Genomic DNA, 14498 nt, shown 5'->3' on the forward strand with positions numbered 1-14498 from the left:
TTTTCCTCTATTTCTTTGCATTGCTCGTTTACGAAGGCCTTCTTGTGTCTCCTTGCTATTTTTTGGAAATCTGCATTCAATTTTCTGTATCTTTCACTATCTCCCTCGCATTTTGCTTGCCTTCTCTCCCCCGCTATTTGTAAGGCCTCATTGGACAACCACTTTGCTTTCTTGTATTTGCTTTTAATTGGGATGGTTTTAGTTGCTGCCTCCTGTATAATGTTATGAACCTCCATCCATAGTTCTTCAGGCACTCTGCCCACCAAATCTAAATTCTTAAACCTGTTCCTCACTTCCACTGTCTATTCCTAAGGGATTTGACTTAGATTGTATCTTACCGGCCCAATGGTTTTTCCTACTTTCTTCAGTTTAAGCTTGAATTTTGCTATAACAAGCTGATGATCTGAGTCACAGTCAGCTCCAGGTCTTGTTTTTGCTGACTGTATAGAGCTTCTCCATCTTTGGCTGCAGAGAATATAATCAATCTGATTTCGATGCTCCCCATCTGGTGATGTCCATGTGTAGAGTCGTCTCTTGTGTTGTTTGTGATGACCAGCTTGTTCTCTTGGCAGAACACTATTAGCCTTTGCCCTGCTTCATTTTGAAATCCAAGGCCAAACTTGCCAGTTGTTCCTTTTATCTCTTGACTCCCTACTTTAGCATTCCAATCCCCTATAGTGAGAAGAACATCCTTCTTTGGTGTCACTTCTATGAGGTGTTGTAAGTCTTCATAGAATTGGTCAATTTCAGTTTCTTCAGCACCAGTGGTTGGTGCATAAACTTGGATTACTTTGATGTTAAAAGGTCTGCCTTGGGTTTGTACCGAGATCATTCTATCATTTTTGAGATTGTATCCCAGTACAGCTTTCGCCACTCTTTTGTTGACTATGAGGGCCACTCCATTTCTTTTACGGGATTCTTGCCCACAGTAGTAGATGTAGAATCATAGAATCAGAGAGTTGGAATAGACCACAAGGGCCATCAAGTCCAACCCCCTGCCAAGCAGGAAACACCATCAGAGCACTCCTGACATATGGTTGTCAAGCCTCTGCTTAAAGACCTCCAAAGTAGGAGACTCCACCACACTCCTTGGCAGCAAATTCCACTGTCGAACAGCTCTTACTGTCAGGAAGTTCTTCCTAATGTTTAGGTGGAATCTTCTTTCTTGTAGTTTGGATCCATTGCTCCATGTCCGCTTCTCTGGAGCAGCAGAAAACAACCATTCTCCCTCCTCTATGTGACATCCTTTTATATATTTGAACATGGCTATCATATCACCCCTTAACCTCCTCTTCTCCAGGCTAAACATGCCCAGCTCCCTTAGCCGTTCCTCATAAGGCATCGTTTCCAGGCCTTTGACCATTTTGGTTGCCCTCCTCTGGACACGTTCCAGTTTGTCAGTGTCCTTCTTGAACTGTGGTGCCCAGAACTGGACGCAGTACTCCAGGTGAGGTCTGACCAGAGCAGAATACAGTAGCACTATTACTTCCCTTGATCTAGATGCTATACTCCTATTGATGCAGCCCAGAATTGCATTGGCTTTTTTAGCTGCCACGTCACACTGTTGGCTCATGTCAAGTTTGTGGTCAACCAAGACTCCTAGATCCTTTTCACATGTACTGCTCTCAAGCCAGGTGTCACCCATCTTGAACAGTGGTGCCCCGCAAGATGAATGCCTCGCAAGACGAAAAACTTGCTAGACGAAAGGGTTTTTCGGTTTTGCGTTGCTTCGCTATACGAATCTCCCTATGGGCTTGCTTCACAAGATGAAAACGTCTTGCGCTTTTTTCTTAAAGCCGCTTGAAGAGGCGCAGTTGCGATGGACCGTGCTTCACAAGATGAAAAACATCGCAAGACGAAAAGAATTATTTTTGTCTTACGAGGCACCACTTTATTTGTGCCTCTGATTTTTTTTTGCCCAAGTGCAATACATCCACTGCGTTCCCTTCATCTACCAGGCTTGTAATTCTGTCAAAAAATGAGATCAGGTTAGTCTGACATGACTTATTTTTCAGAAATCCATGCTGACTATTGGTGATCACAGCATTCCTTTCTAGGTGCTCACAGACTGTTTGCTGAATGATCTGCTCCAGAATCTTCCCTGGTATTGAAGTCAGACTGACTGGGTGATACTTATTTGGGTCCTCTCTTTCCCCCTTTTTGAAAATAGGGACAACATTTGCCCTCCTCCAGTCTGCCGGGACTTCACCTGTTCTCCAGGAATTCTCAAAGATGACTGCCAGTGGTTCTGAGATCACATCTTCCAGTTCTTTTAATACTCTTGGATGCAGTTCATCTGGCCCTGGAGACTTGAATACATCTAAACTAGCCAAGTATTCTTGTACTATCTCCTTAGTTATTCTGGGTTGTGTTTCCTTTGCTGAATCATTTGCGCCATATTCTTCAGGTCGGGCATTGTTTTCTTTATCGGAGAGGACTGAGGCAAAGAAGGCATTGAGGAGTTCAGCCCTTTATGTGTCCCCTGTTGGCATTTCACCATCTTCTCCTCTGAGTGACCCCACTGTTTCTTTGTTCTTCCTTTTGCTACGGGCATACTCATAAAAGATGTGATGGTCATCCAAACTGAATTCTCCCATTCCCGTCCATTTTAGTTCACTGATGCCCAGGATGTCAATATTTATTCTTGCCATCTCATTTTTGACCATATCCAACCTACCCAAGTTTATGGTTCTTACATTCCAGGTTCCTATGTGTAGTAGGTATGAGTTACTCGTGTGTAAACTGGTGCCTCTCTAGGCTAATTTGCCTTGTTAAACCTTTCTGACTGCGCAGCCCCTTCTCATAGCGGCTGCCACAATCGCAGAATCCGTCAGTGGGCGTTTCTTGAACCTCTTCCAGCATAAAAGTTGTTTGACGCCCAGTCTCCGCCTTCTCTCACTGCGCTGGAGCCTCCTGCGCAGGGAGGGCGTGGGCAGCGGAGGACCTGGGCTCTCCTCACTGATGTCCAGTGAAGAATCCTGGAGCCCTCTCTCCGATTCCCCCGTCAGCCCCCCTCTATCCCTGGTGTTGCGCTGAATTGCTTCCCCCTCTACTGGGCTGTGTCTCCCCCTGCTGCTGGGTCCTTCTCCCGCATCATCAGAGAGCCTCCCCTTCGCCTCTTGCTCTGATGTCAGTTCCCTGACATCCACCTCCCCTCCAGGACCCCCTCCACCCCTGGACCGACCTGTGGAATCAACTTCGTTGTCTTCGTTGGCCGACGAGGCGGGAAACCCTCGGAAGGAACTGTCACCATCTTCTGTGGATTCGAAACCCACTTCCCACCCGCTCTTATACCTGCCAACAGGGTGGTCCTCCCAGTCTGATTCTTCTTCCTCCAAAACCTCTCCTCCCTCCTCTTCTGAGTCAGAAAATACCTCAAAAACCTCCTCATCGTCTGTGGTTCCAAATTGCTCCTCCCAGAATCTCCCTAGGGGTTGGGGTTTGTCCGGGAACCGGCGGTGGAATACCTCCACCAGATACCTGTCGTCGAAGGCTTCCGCAGGAAGCCACGTGTTTTCGTACCCGGGTTCCCCCTCCCACGTTACCAAATACTCCACCTGGCGCCCTCGCCACCTTGAGTCAAGTATTTCCGTGGCCCTGAGATGGTGTTCCCTTTCTTCTACCTGCGGGTGTGTGGTGACTTCTTCCTCTTGCCCCTGAAATCTCCGCCCCTCCCTGTGCGGTGAGAGCAGGGACCTGTGTAACACTGGGTGTATTTTCATGCTATCAGGCAGTTTGAGCTTAAATGCCATGGGATTTACCTGCTGTGTTACCTCAAAAGGTCCCAGCCGCCTGGGCTGAAACTTCTTGCACCCCCCTTTGAAAGGTAACCCTTGGGTGGACAGCCACACCCGGTCCCCCACCCATATGGTTTCCCCTTCCCTGCGGTGCTTGTCTGCCTGCCTCTTGTAAGTTTCCTTGGCCCGCCCCAAGTTCATCTTAAGTTGCTGGTGCAGGGCTTCCATTTCTTCCACAAACTGCTCTGCTGCGGGTACACTCCAGCTTCCCTCCCCACACCCCGGGAAGGCCCTGGGATGATACCCATGGTTGGCCATTAATGGGCTCATTCCCGTGGACACGTGTTCCACGTTATTGTATGCAAATTCAGCCAGTGCTAGTTTCTCTACCCAATCGTTCTGCCTTTCGCTGACGTAGCAGCGTAGGTATACTGTTCGCTCTTTCTGCTTGCCCGTTGGTTTCCGGGTGTCTCGCCGTTGAGAAACCCACCTCGACCTGCAGCAAGCTCATGAGCTTCCTCCAGAACCGGGAAGTAAATTGTTTTCCGCGGTCGGAGATAACCCTCAAGGGGGCACCATGCAGCCTGAAAATGTGCTCTACAAACAACCGGGCTGTTTCCTCTGCCGTTACGGCATGTGAGCAAGCTATAAAATGGCACATTTTTGTCAGTAGATCGACCACTACCATGACCGCTGTTTTTCCCCGGGACTTGGGCAAATCTGTCATAAAATCAATGGACACCACCTCCCAGGGTTTTCCCGGCATGGGTAAGGGTTCCAGTAGACCTGCGGGGGCAGTCCGCTCCCCCTTTGCCCTTTGGCATCGGTCGCACCCCCGTACGTATTCCCGTACATCCTCCCTCACCCTAGGCCACCAGAACTGCCTGGTCACAAGTATCATGGTTTTGTGCTGTCCAAAGTGCCCCGCTGTGGGGTTGTCGTGGAGTTGTTTGAGTACTTTTCCCCTCAGGGTCTCCCCCGGTACGTACAGCGCCCCCTATAGTACAGCACCCCTTCCTTCTCCTCAAACCCTTCTTGGGTTCCTCCCCCGCCCCAGAGTTCCCGGATTTTTGTTTGCGCGAACTCATCGTTTCTGGTCAGTCCGGCTAGTTCTCTTTTCGCCACCAAAGTTCCCCCACACACCCATCGGTCCTCGGGGATCACGTGTCGTTTCTCCGGTGGCCCCTCTCCTTCCAAGTACTCTGGTTTGCGCGATAGAGCGTCTGCTCTTACATTTTCCTCTCCGGGCACGTATCGGATCTCAAAGAAAAACTTGGAGAACTCCTGTGCCCATCGAATCTGTCTCTCGTTGAGTACTAGTGCGGTCCTCCAGTACTCCAAGTTCTTGTGATCTGTGCAAACCTGGATCTGTTGTTGCGCCCCTATCAGTAGATGACGCCAATGACGAAAGGCCGCTAGATCTCCAGCAGTTCGCGGTCATACACGGTATAGTTTTGCTCCGACTTGCTCAGTTTTCTCGAGAAAAATGCACACGGTTTCCACTCCTGCTTGCTCCTCCCTGGCTGCAAAAGGACCGCCCCAATGGCTCTGTTGGACGCGTCGGTCTCTAGCTTCATGGGTTTCTCCAGATCCACGTGCAGGAGCTGCTCTTCCGATGCGAACGCCTTATTCAGTTTTTCAAAGGATTGTTGGGCCTCCTCTGTCCAGGCGAACTTCCTTTTGCTACTGAGACAGTCTGTGATGGGTGCTGTCAAGTGGGCGAAGTTCTTGATGAACTTCCTGTAAAAGTTGCTGAACCCTAGGAACCTCTGCACGTCCTTCTGGGTTTTGGGAGCCTTCCACTCCAGCACTGCCTGCACCTTGCTTGGGTCCATCGCTAAGCTTTTGTCTGACAACATGTACCCCAAAAACTCGACTTCTCTGGCGTGAAACTGACATTTCTCCAGCTTGACCCACAACTGGTGCTTCTGCAGTCTCTTCAGCACTTCCCTGACGTCTCTGACATGTTGCTTCTCATTGTCTGAATAGATTAAGACGTCGTCCAAGAAGGCTACGCAGTTCTTGTACAGCAGGGACCCCAACACGTGGTGCATGAAAGCTTGAAAACAGGCGGAGCTTGACTGTAATCCAAATGGCATAACTAAGTACTCAAAGGCCCCCAGGGGGGTGAACATTGTGGTCTTCCATTCATCCCCCTCCCTCATCCTAATCAAATTGTAGGCTCCCCTGAGGTCCAGCTTGGTAAAAATCTTCCCCTGCCTCACCCGTGTTAAAATGTCGTCAATCCTGGGCATTGGGAAGGTCACGGGTTCCGACACCAAATTGACGCCCCTATAGTCCACAACGAGCCTGGGTTTATTTGTGTCTTTTTTGTCCACAAAGAACACCGGACTGCCCCCCACCGCTTTTGATTCTCTGATGAAACCTCTTTTCAGGTTCTTGTCAATAAACTCCCGCAACTCCTTCATCTCCCTGTCCGACATGGCATACAGCTTACCCACTGGCAGCTGAGCCCCCGTGAGCAAGTTGATCTGGCAGTCAAAGGGCCTATGGGGTGGCAGTCTATCTGCCTCCTTCTCGCTGAAGACCTCTCGCAGATCTGCATATTGCGGCGGCACCTCCCCCTTCTGCTCCACAGCCAACCCAGCCACCCTGGCCACGCTCATCCTTGGGATTTCTCCTCCTAGGCAGTGTTCCAGGCAGTAAGCTGACCCAAAGGTGACTGTCCTCTGATGCCACGCCACCACTGGATCATGTTGTGCTAGCCAGCTCATCCCTAATATTATTGGGGGCCCTGCTAGTGAGGTGACGTGAAAGGCGATGGTCTCCGAGTGCCTGGACACCCTCATTCTCATTGGTGGGGTTTGGTGTGTCACTTCCCCTCCTAGAAGCTCCCTGCCATCAATGGTGGTTACTTGCAAGGGGAAATCCAAAGGTAGCAAGTGGAGCTGTGCTCTAATGCAAAGTCTTTGCTGAAGAAATTACAGGAGCTGCCTGAATCCAGCATCCCCTTCACCTTGACTGGGTGCCCGTTTGGGAGTTCCAGCACCACTTCAATGGCTATTGCCGCCTTGGGGGGGTCTGGTTGGGGCACTTCTACTGGTTGCTGGCCTGGCTGCTGTGCCCCTTGCGTGGCAGCCAAGCATTCCCGTTTCCCTGCTCCTGTTCCTTTACCACCTCCTCCTCACCCCCTGCGGCTCCCACCATTCCTTGCCAGGCCTTTCTTTGAGGGCAGGCTCTGGCAAAATGGCCTGGCCGCTGGCAAAGGAAACACTTCTTGGTGGTTTTCCAATCCTTTCTCTCCTTTTTGCACCCTTCACTGACGTTTGAAACTTCCCCCACGCGCGCCCCATCTATTTCCATTAGCTCCACTGGCGGGGAAGGCTGCCTTGGTATTTCAGGAATGCGGTAGTCATGGTAACGTTGCTCTCTCCCTTCCCGCCTCTCCTGGGCCCGTGCTTCCTGCCGTACGCCAATCGCAAGCACAGCCTTGGTCAGCTGGTCCATCCCCTGTGGGCGGGGTGCACGGGAAAGCTCATCCTTCACCGTTGGGGACAACCCCTCCTCAAATAACATTTGTATGGGTTCAGAGTCCAGTTGCAACCCGAGGCGGTGAACTATCATAGCAAAGCGCGACCAGTAGTCTCTCACTGACTCGTTCCCCTGTTTACAGTTCATCAGTTCCCGTTTTGTCACACTTTGTTGTACATCACTGGAAAACATTGCGTCCATCACCTGAAAGAATTTCCGCAGGTCCTGCATGGCAGCATTTTGCGTCACCATAAGGGGCCTGATCCATTCCCTGGCCCCATCTTTCAGGTGACCAACAATATATGCTACCCTCGCCGCATCATCGGCAAAATCGTCATGCTGCAGTTCCAATGCGTACTCTATTTCCGTTCAGAACGCACCAAAGTCCTGCGCCTTCCCCCCAAATCTGTGCACCAGTCCCGGTACCTTCCTTGCTATGGGGGTGGGCCTGACCTGTGCATCTTGAGACCGCCTTTCTTCCAGCCGCGCCGTCAGAATGGCCACATGCTGCTCCAATTCTCGGTTCCTCTCCACCAGAGTTTTCTCTCCAGCTGCACCCTCCTGGGCTTTGGCTTCTCCGCTTTTGCTCATGATGCTGCCTGTCCGCTGCTGTGCACGAGCAACTTTCAGGGACTGACGGATTGCTGTAGTAGGTATGAGTTACTCATGCGTAAACTGGTGCCTGTCTAGGCTAATTTGCCTTGTTAAACCTTTCTGACTGCGCAGCCCCTTCTCATAGGGGCTGCCTCAATCGCTGGCAGAATCCATCAGTGGGCGTTTCTTGAACCTCTTCCAGCATAAAAGTTGTTTGACGCCCAGTCTCCGCCTTCTCTCACTGCGCAGGAGCCTCCTGCACAGGGAGGGTGTGGGCAGCGGAGGACCTGGGCTCTCCTCACTGATGTCCAGCGAAGAATCCTGGAGCCCTCTCTCTGATTCCCCCGTCAGCCCCCCTCTATCCCTGGTGTTGCGCTGAATTGCTTCCCCCTCTACTGGGCTGTTTCTCCCCCTGCTGCTGGGTCCTTCTCCCGCATCATCAGAGAGCCTCCCCTTCGCCTCTCGCTCTGATGTCAGTTCCCTGACACTATGCGATATTTTTCTTTACAACATTGGACTTTCCTTTCACTTCCAGGCATATCCGCAACTGAGTGTCCTTTCGGCTTTGGCCCAGCCGCTTCATCCGCTCTGAATCTACTTGTACTTGTCCTCCGCTCTTCCTCAGTAGCATGTTAGACGCCTTCCGACCTGAGGGGATCATCTTCCAGTGTCATAACTTTTATATGCCTGTTGTCTTGGTCCATGGAGTTTTCTTGGCAGGGATACTGGAGTGGCTTGCTGGTTCCTGCTCCAGCCAGATCACGTTTGGTCAAAACTCTCCACTATGACCTGTCCATCTTGGGTGGCCCTGCACGGCATAGCTCATAGCTTCTCTGAGTTATTCAAGCCCCTTCGCCACGGCAAGGCAGTGATCCATGAAGGGGATGAGCTAACATTAGTGGGGATTAAGTGGGAATGAAGGGGATGAGCTAACATGAGCTAACATTAGTATAACTTTATTTTGCAGGACAGCCACTTGACCCCTCCATGCCCATCGCTACTTCAGTCTCCAACGTGATATGTGCTCTGGCTTTTGGGCACCGGTTTGCTCTTGAAGATGAATGGTTCCAGAAGCTTATAAAAGCCATAGAATTTATCCTACAATTTCTAAGTAGCTTTGGTTATGCTGTGAGTAGTCATTTCCATTCCTGCCAAAGGGCTTTAATACCTCCCAAGGGCCTTAATACCACAAATCAATATTCTGATAGAGGGTTGGAGAAGTGAGATCAGGTTTAAATTGATCTGAGATAAGGGCCACTTACTATCTCACAGCCTGATCAATTGCTTATGATTATCACTGAGATAAAAAACACACCAAAACCCCCCATAAAAAACAACAAAAGAAGACTTTGTCCACGACAGGAGACTCTTTGGAGGGAAGATGGGACAAAAATGGAACAATGACCTTGAGAACAGGTCATCTAGAGTCCACCAAAGGGAACAGAGGTGAACAAAATAATCTTCTCAAGAAGGGAATTAAATCATTTTGTTGCCATCATTGAAAACTAAATGTGTCTACTCTGTACCCACCTAGCAGTGGCAATCATGATGGCATCCATGGTGAGGCCCCTGCAGCCACCACTTGGTTGGAATTTTTTTTTAATGAAAGAGAGACCAGCAACTCAAGCACTATCGCTATTGCTAAGGAAAGCAGCCCCCTTCTGGATGATCAACTAAACCCTTTCCTCAAATTTAAGTTAAGTTCTCTACATTTCTACCTCCATTCCTAATCTGTAAAAAAAAAAAAGTACTCATGAAACTTACTTGAATTTCCCCCCATACCTATTCTCCACCCACCCCCACCTACCACAAAGGGCACTAACTTGTTCCAGGAGAGGTCCTGTGATTGTGCCCAGTTCTGGAATTATACCTGGGAGCTGGGAAAATATTTTGAGCCATAGTTTTCTTTCACATTTTCAGCTAGGGATAATTCACAGAATCCAATCATTGTGGGATTCCAGAGAAGCTATAGACACCTTCCTTCTTCTTAGTGAGAAACTAATATGCTAGCCCTGAAGAAGAATGTAGATCATGTTTTTTAAAGTGCTAATCCAAAGCACAAACGGTGTGACCAAGCTTCCTCATGGTAATGGCAGTATTTCTGCTATCTTTCCTTTAGCTTTGTGAAATTCTCCCATGGCTCATGAAACATCTCCCAGGGCCCCACAACAAGGCCTTGTCCTGCATGGAGATGGTGCTTTCATTTGCAAAGGAGGAGATAGAGAAGCATAAGGAGAATCAGTCTGTGCATGAGCCACAAGATCTCATTGATTTCTGTCTGCTTCAGATGGAGAAAGTAAGTATCAGCTTTGAAGCTGAATTCTGCTCATCCAAGGAATCATTACATTCCCTGTTATAAGTGAATACTAATCTCTTGCCTGGAAACCAGCATCTTTTCCCCTCAATCTCAGTTGAAAATGGCATTGAGTTCCCACCAAATATTTCTCACATTCAATTTAGTTGCTAAAGTGGGTTGACATCCATCCATAAGCATCTATAGAAATGGCTAGGAAATGTGAGCTTAAAGGACTGGAAACTGAAGTGTGTTAAGGGGTCTTGCCTATGGAGCATTCCTTCTGTACATAAATTATTTTGGATTGATGTTCATCCAACATTAAAATGTGGACTGAAAAAACAGAAAATCCTAAACAAAATGCCCATAAACTAGAGTATGACTTCAAATCCCTGTCTCATCTATCTTCATATACTAGAAAGGACAATATATATATATTCATCTTTCCCTCTGTGAACAATGTTTATCATAGTGACAAACCAATGGTTAAATATGTTTAGTGGTAAGTGCCATATTTCAACAAAATTAACATCTTTTTATGCCAATTATGCGACGATTATTTCGTGAAAAACAAAGGCACGACCCTTATGCGAGGAAACTGTTTTTATTAACAAACATAATTATGTTTCTATTGCTTATTATTCTTTTGCTTGAACAATGTTTATCATAATGACAAACAAATGGTTAAATACGTTTAGCGGTAAGTACCACATTTCACCACATAATTGTCACATTTTAATGCCAATTATTCTTTTTAAAAAAGGTGGGTGCAATGATTATTTGGTGAAAAACCAAGGAACGACCCTTAATTGAGGAAACAGTCTTTATGAAGAAACATAATTATGTTTATATTGCTTATTACTTGTTACTAACTGTTTTTGGTGTGATTAGGATGTTCAGAATATGTGTGAACAGGTACAGGAAGGATAATAGGTAGTCCAAACTGGGGCAAGGCATTCTCATGCACGCTTACAATGCCCTGTGACTATTATGTGGTGAATGCTTTGGGACTGATTTGAAAAAAGGAGCTCGACTATTATATGGTGGTGACCATTAGGCAGTGAAATATGTAGCACACATTTTGAATATCTGCTGCCAGAGTTTCCGTTGGATCCCTCTCTTCATGTCAGTATTGGATTACTATGCCCACCCACAGATCCTGAAATCTAGCACCAGCAGCTACCGCTATAAATACAGGAAAGTGTGTGTGGTTTCCCATCATAACCAGCTATGAAGCAGAGGGCCGGTCCACCCACAAGGCAGGCTGTGACAGCTGCCTTGGGCAGTGGAATGCCAACAGGAGGCATCTCTGGGGATGTGCTGCCTAGCCAGCTGCTAGTGGAGAAGCAAAGGGGGCAGCTTCTGGCAAGATTTCACCAAAATCTTTCAATATCTTACCAAGCTCCCTTTTGTTGTTGCCACTTTGTGGGCACTGCTGTGCAACCTAGGTAAGGCAGGTGGCCAGTGGCGTAGCGTGGGGGGTGCAGGGGGGGCCGGCCGCACCGGGCGCAACATCTGGGGGTTAGGGTTAGGGGGCGCAAATCCACGGGTTAGGGGGCGCAAATTACTTGCCTTGCCCCGGGTGCTGACAACCCATGCTACGCCACTGCAGGTGGCAGCAACAGTACGGCGATGGTGGCAACACCTTCCCAACTCAGGCAGTGTAAGAGGACACCCCACCCCTCATGAAGCATGTGTGGGTAGTATGGTAATAAGTGGGGGAAATAAAATAAAGTAAGTGCTGAAGGACAGAATGTAATGCATGTAAATGACATGTCACTTCCCCCATTTTCAACACGAGAGCAAGAATGACCCGGAGTCCACCTATGATGAAGAAAACGTGGCTTGGTGTATTTCTGAGCTCTTCATAGCAGGGTCAGACTCAACCACAGCTTCTCTGAAATGGGCACTTCTCCTCCTGACAAGTCATCCAGATGTCCAAGGTGAGAGAGGAGAGCCAGGGCTTCTCTTGATCACTAGGGTGGAGCATAATTCTTTAAAGGTTTCATATTGGAAAGAGTTAAATGTGAGTTTATGATGAAAATTATGGAAGGCAAATTTTATTGACTTTCATGACTTTCATGTCTGGAAAGATCAGTTTCCCTCACCAATATTTTCCTACATAGTTTCTGTAATATATAAATTTCAGAAGCAAAAATGAAAAATGCCCACAATGCCCTCTTCCCACAGGACATTTCCAGTCTATGATTACTGGGACAGGTAGAGATGGAGGGTCTGAATGTGTAATGGAATTGGGATAGGAGAGGGTTGGTGCAGTGGATGGGCCTCCATTGTGAAACTAAGGTTGGCAGTTCGAATCTGCATGACAGGTGAGCTCCCGTTGCTCTGTCCCAGCTTCTGCCAAAGTAATAGTTTGAAAGCATGCCAGTGTAAGTAAACAGGTAGTGCTGCGGTGGGAAGGTAATCAGCATTTCTGTGTGCTCTGGCACTCATCATGCTGTCCAGTTGTGCCAGAGGTGGTTTAGTCATGCTGGCCACATGACCCCGAATGCTGTCTGTGGATAAACACCAGCTCCCTAGGCCTGAAAGTGTAATGCGCACCACACCGCATAGTCTCCTTTGATTGGACTTAACCGTCCAGGGGTCCTTTACCTTTACCTTTATATGAGTGATGCTAGCCAAAGAGGAAATGAGGAATTGAGGATTAATGAAACTAAGTAGGAAACATTGAGGGCAGGGGATTTAGAACACACACACACACACACACACACACAGGAAGCCTTTGATCTCAGCCCTTCAGCAAATCCAGCCAGCTCTGGTAACCAGAAACAACTGCGATGAGCTTCACTTTCAGCCTTTTCACACGTGGGATCTAGAGTAGGGAAGAATCATGTACACAGACGAGCTCTTTGGAGGACCAGGTGACCTAAAAATGCAAGAAACCTGGACTCATTCACAGAGGATTATGGAATATGTTCAAGGGAAATAAATGTCCATCTGAAATAAAATGCAATATTCACAATAAACCTTCTGTTTCCATCATTCTCTTCAGATAAAATGCACAAGGAAATAGAAGATGTCATAGGTTCTGCTCACTCAATCTGCTATCAAGATAAGAAGAAACTGCCCTACACCAATGCTGTGATTCATGAAATGCAGCGCTTTAAATACGTCACTTTTTTGGGGTTCCCTAGGCAATGTACAAAGGATTTCAAGTTGCGCGGTTTTCTCATTCCCAAGGTATAAAAGTGTGATACAGCTGCACTCCTGTAGCCCAAGAGCAAAGAGCAGCAGAAGGTTTAATATTGAGAGATGCAGCCAGCCATACAGGAACATCCTGTCTAGTCAAAAATCTGAAGGGCAAGAGCAGGAGCTCCATCTGCAGACATGTTTCACCATCAGCAAGTGCCATTCCATGGGGCAGTTGTGGCAGGGGAGGAGCCTGAAGTATCCAGAGGTCTCACCTGGGTTGTGAGCTTTCATTTTAAAAGAGGTGGCGGAAAGTCCTCTTGTGTTCCTGCCTGTACAGAAATTTTGTTAAGGTGAAGAATACAAAACCAACCCTACCCCCCAAAATAATAATAATAATAATAATAATAATAATAATAATAATAATAATAATAATAAAATAAAAATAAAAATAAATCACACAGGTCTCTGCAATGATTAGTCTTGGGATAGTGTGGGACAATCCAGAAATGTGTTGATCTGAGTGCATTCCAAATCACTTGTTTCAAATCACTTGCAGGGGACTGTTATTGTTCCCGATCTACGCTCTGTTCTTCTTGATCCAACACGATGGGAGACACCTGCAGAGTTCAACCCAAATCATTTCTTGGACAAGGATGGTCAATTTGTGAACAGAGAAGAATTTCTTCCATTTGGTGCAGGTAAATGCAGAAGACCAAGTTATGTTGTGATCTGTAGATGTGCTTATCTGTCTGCTTCCAGAAAATGACATCAGCAGCAGCACAGGAGGGAGTGGGCCAGAGCAGTAGCAGCGTCTTTCTGGCTGGAGTAGCAGTGCTGGTCAGCAGAATGGGGCAAGGCAGTTGCAAGTTAAGGGGATCTCTGGGTTGGTGGCTTGGGGCCAGAGCCATAACTAGGTGATCTTGTTCCCCTGACAGAACTTTCCAGATTACGCACCCTAGCCACAGAAAAATTAGCTCTTCTTTCTCCTCTCCTCCATGCCCCCCCCCGTTCAATTCCTCACACACTTCACCTTGTATTGAATTCTTTCACAGAAAATACAATATTTAATTTATTATTTCTTAATAAAAGGTTTCATCAAAGAAAATGACATTATGATGGAAGTTGACAGTTTTTTTATGTAATTAATGGTAAAACAATACACAGATAGGTCTAAATGAAGCATATAAAAATACCATACTGATTTGTTCCACAATGATAACTTTACATTA

General features: G+C 47.5%; 2 protein-coding genes across 2 annotated transcripts in view; both read left to right on the top strand.

Annotated features, from left to right (window-relative positions):
* LOC308585057 (cytochrome P450 2J5-like) overlaps positions 1–14498 on the top strand; it is a 92914-nt gene that overhangs the window by 68612 nt on the left and 9804 nt on the right. The window lies entirely within an intron of this gene.
* LOC308584980 (cytochrome P450 2J2-like) overlaps positions 1–14498 on the top strand; it is a 29651-nt gene that overhangs the window by 10629 nt on the left and 4524 nt on the right. The window contains exons 4-8 of the mRNA XM_081190395.1: positions 8791–8951; positions 9943–10119; positions 11918–12059; positions 13130–13317; positions 13826–13967. Of these exons, the coding sequence (XP_081046521.1) occupies positions 8791–8951; positions 9943–10119; positions 11918–12059; positions 13130–13317; positions 13826–13967 (810 nt within the window). The remainder of the gene's footprint in view (positions 1–8790; positions 8952–9942; positions 10120–11917; positions 12060–13129; positions 13318–13825; positions 13968–14498) is intronic.

This window comes from Podarcis bocagei (assembly GCF_964188305.1).
Source record: "Podarcis bocagei genome assembly, chromosome: 4".
NCBI classification, from domain to species: Eukaryota; Metazoa; Chordata; class Lepidosauria; order Squamata; family Lacertidae; genus Podarcis; species Podarcis bocagei.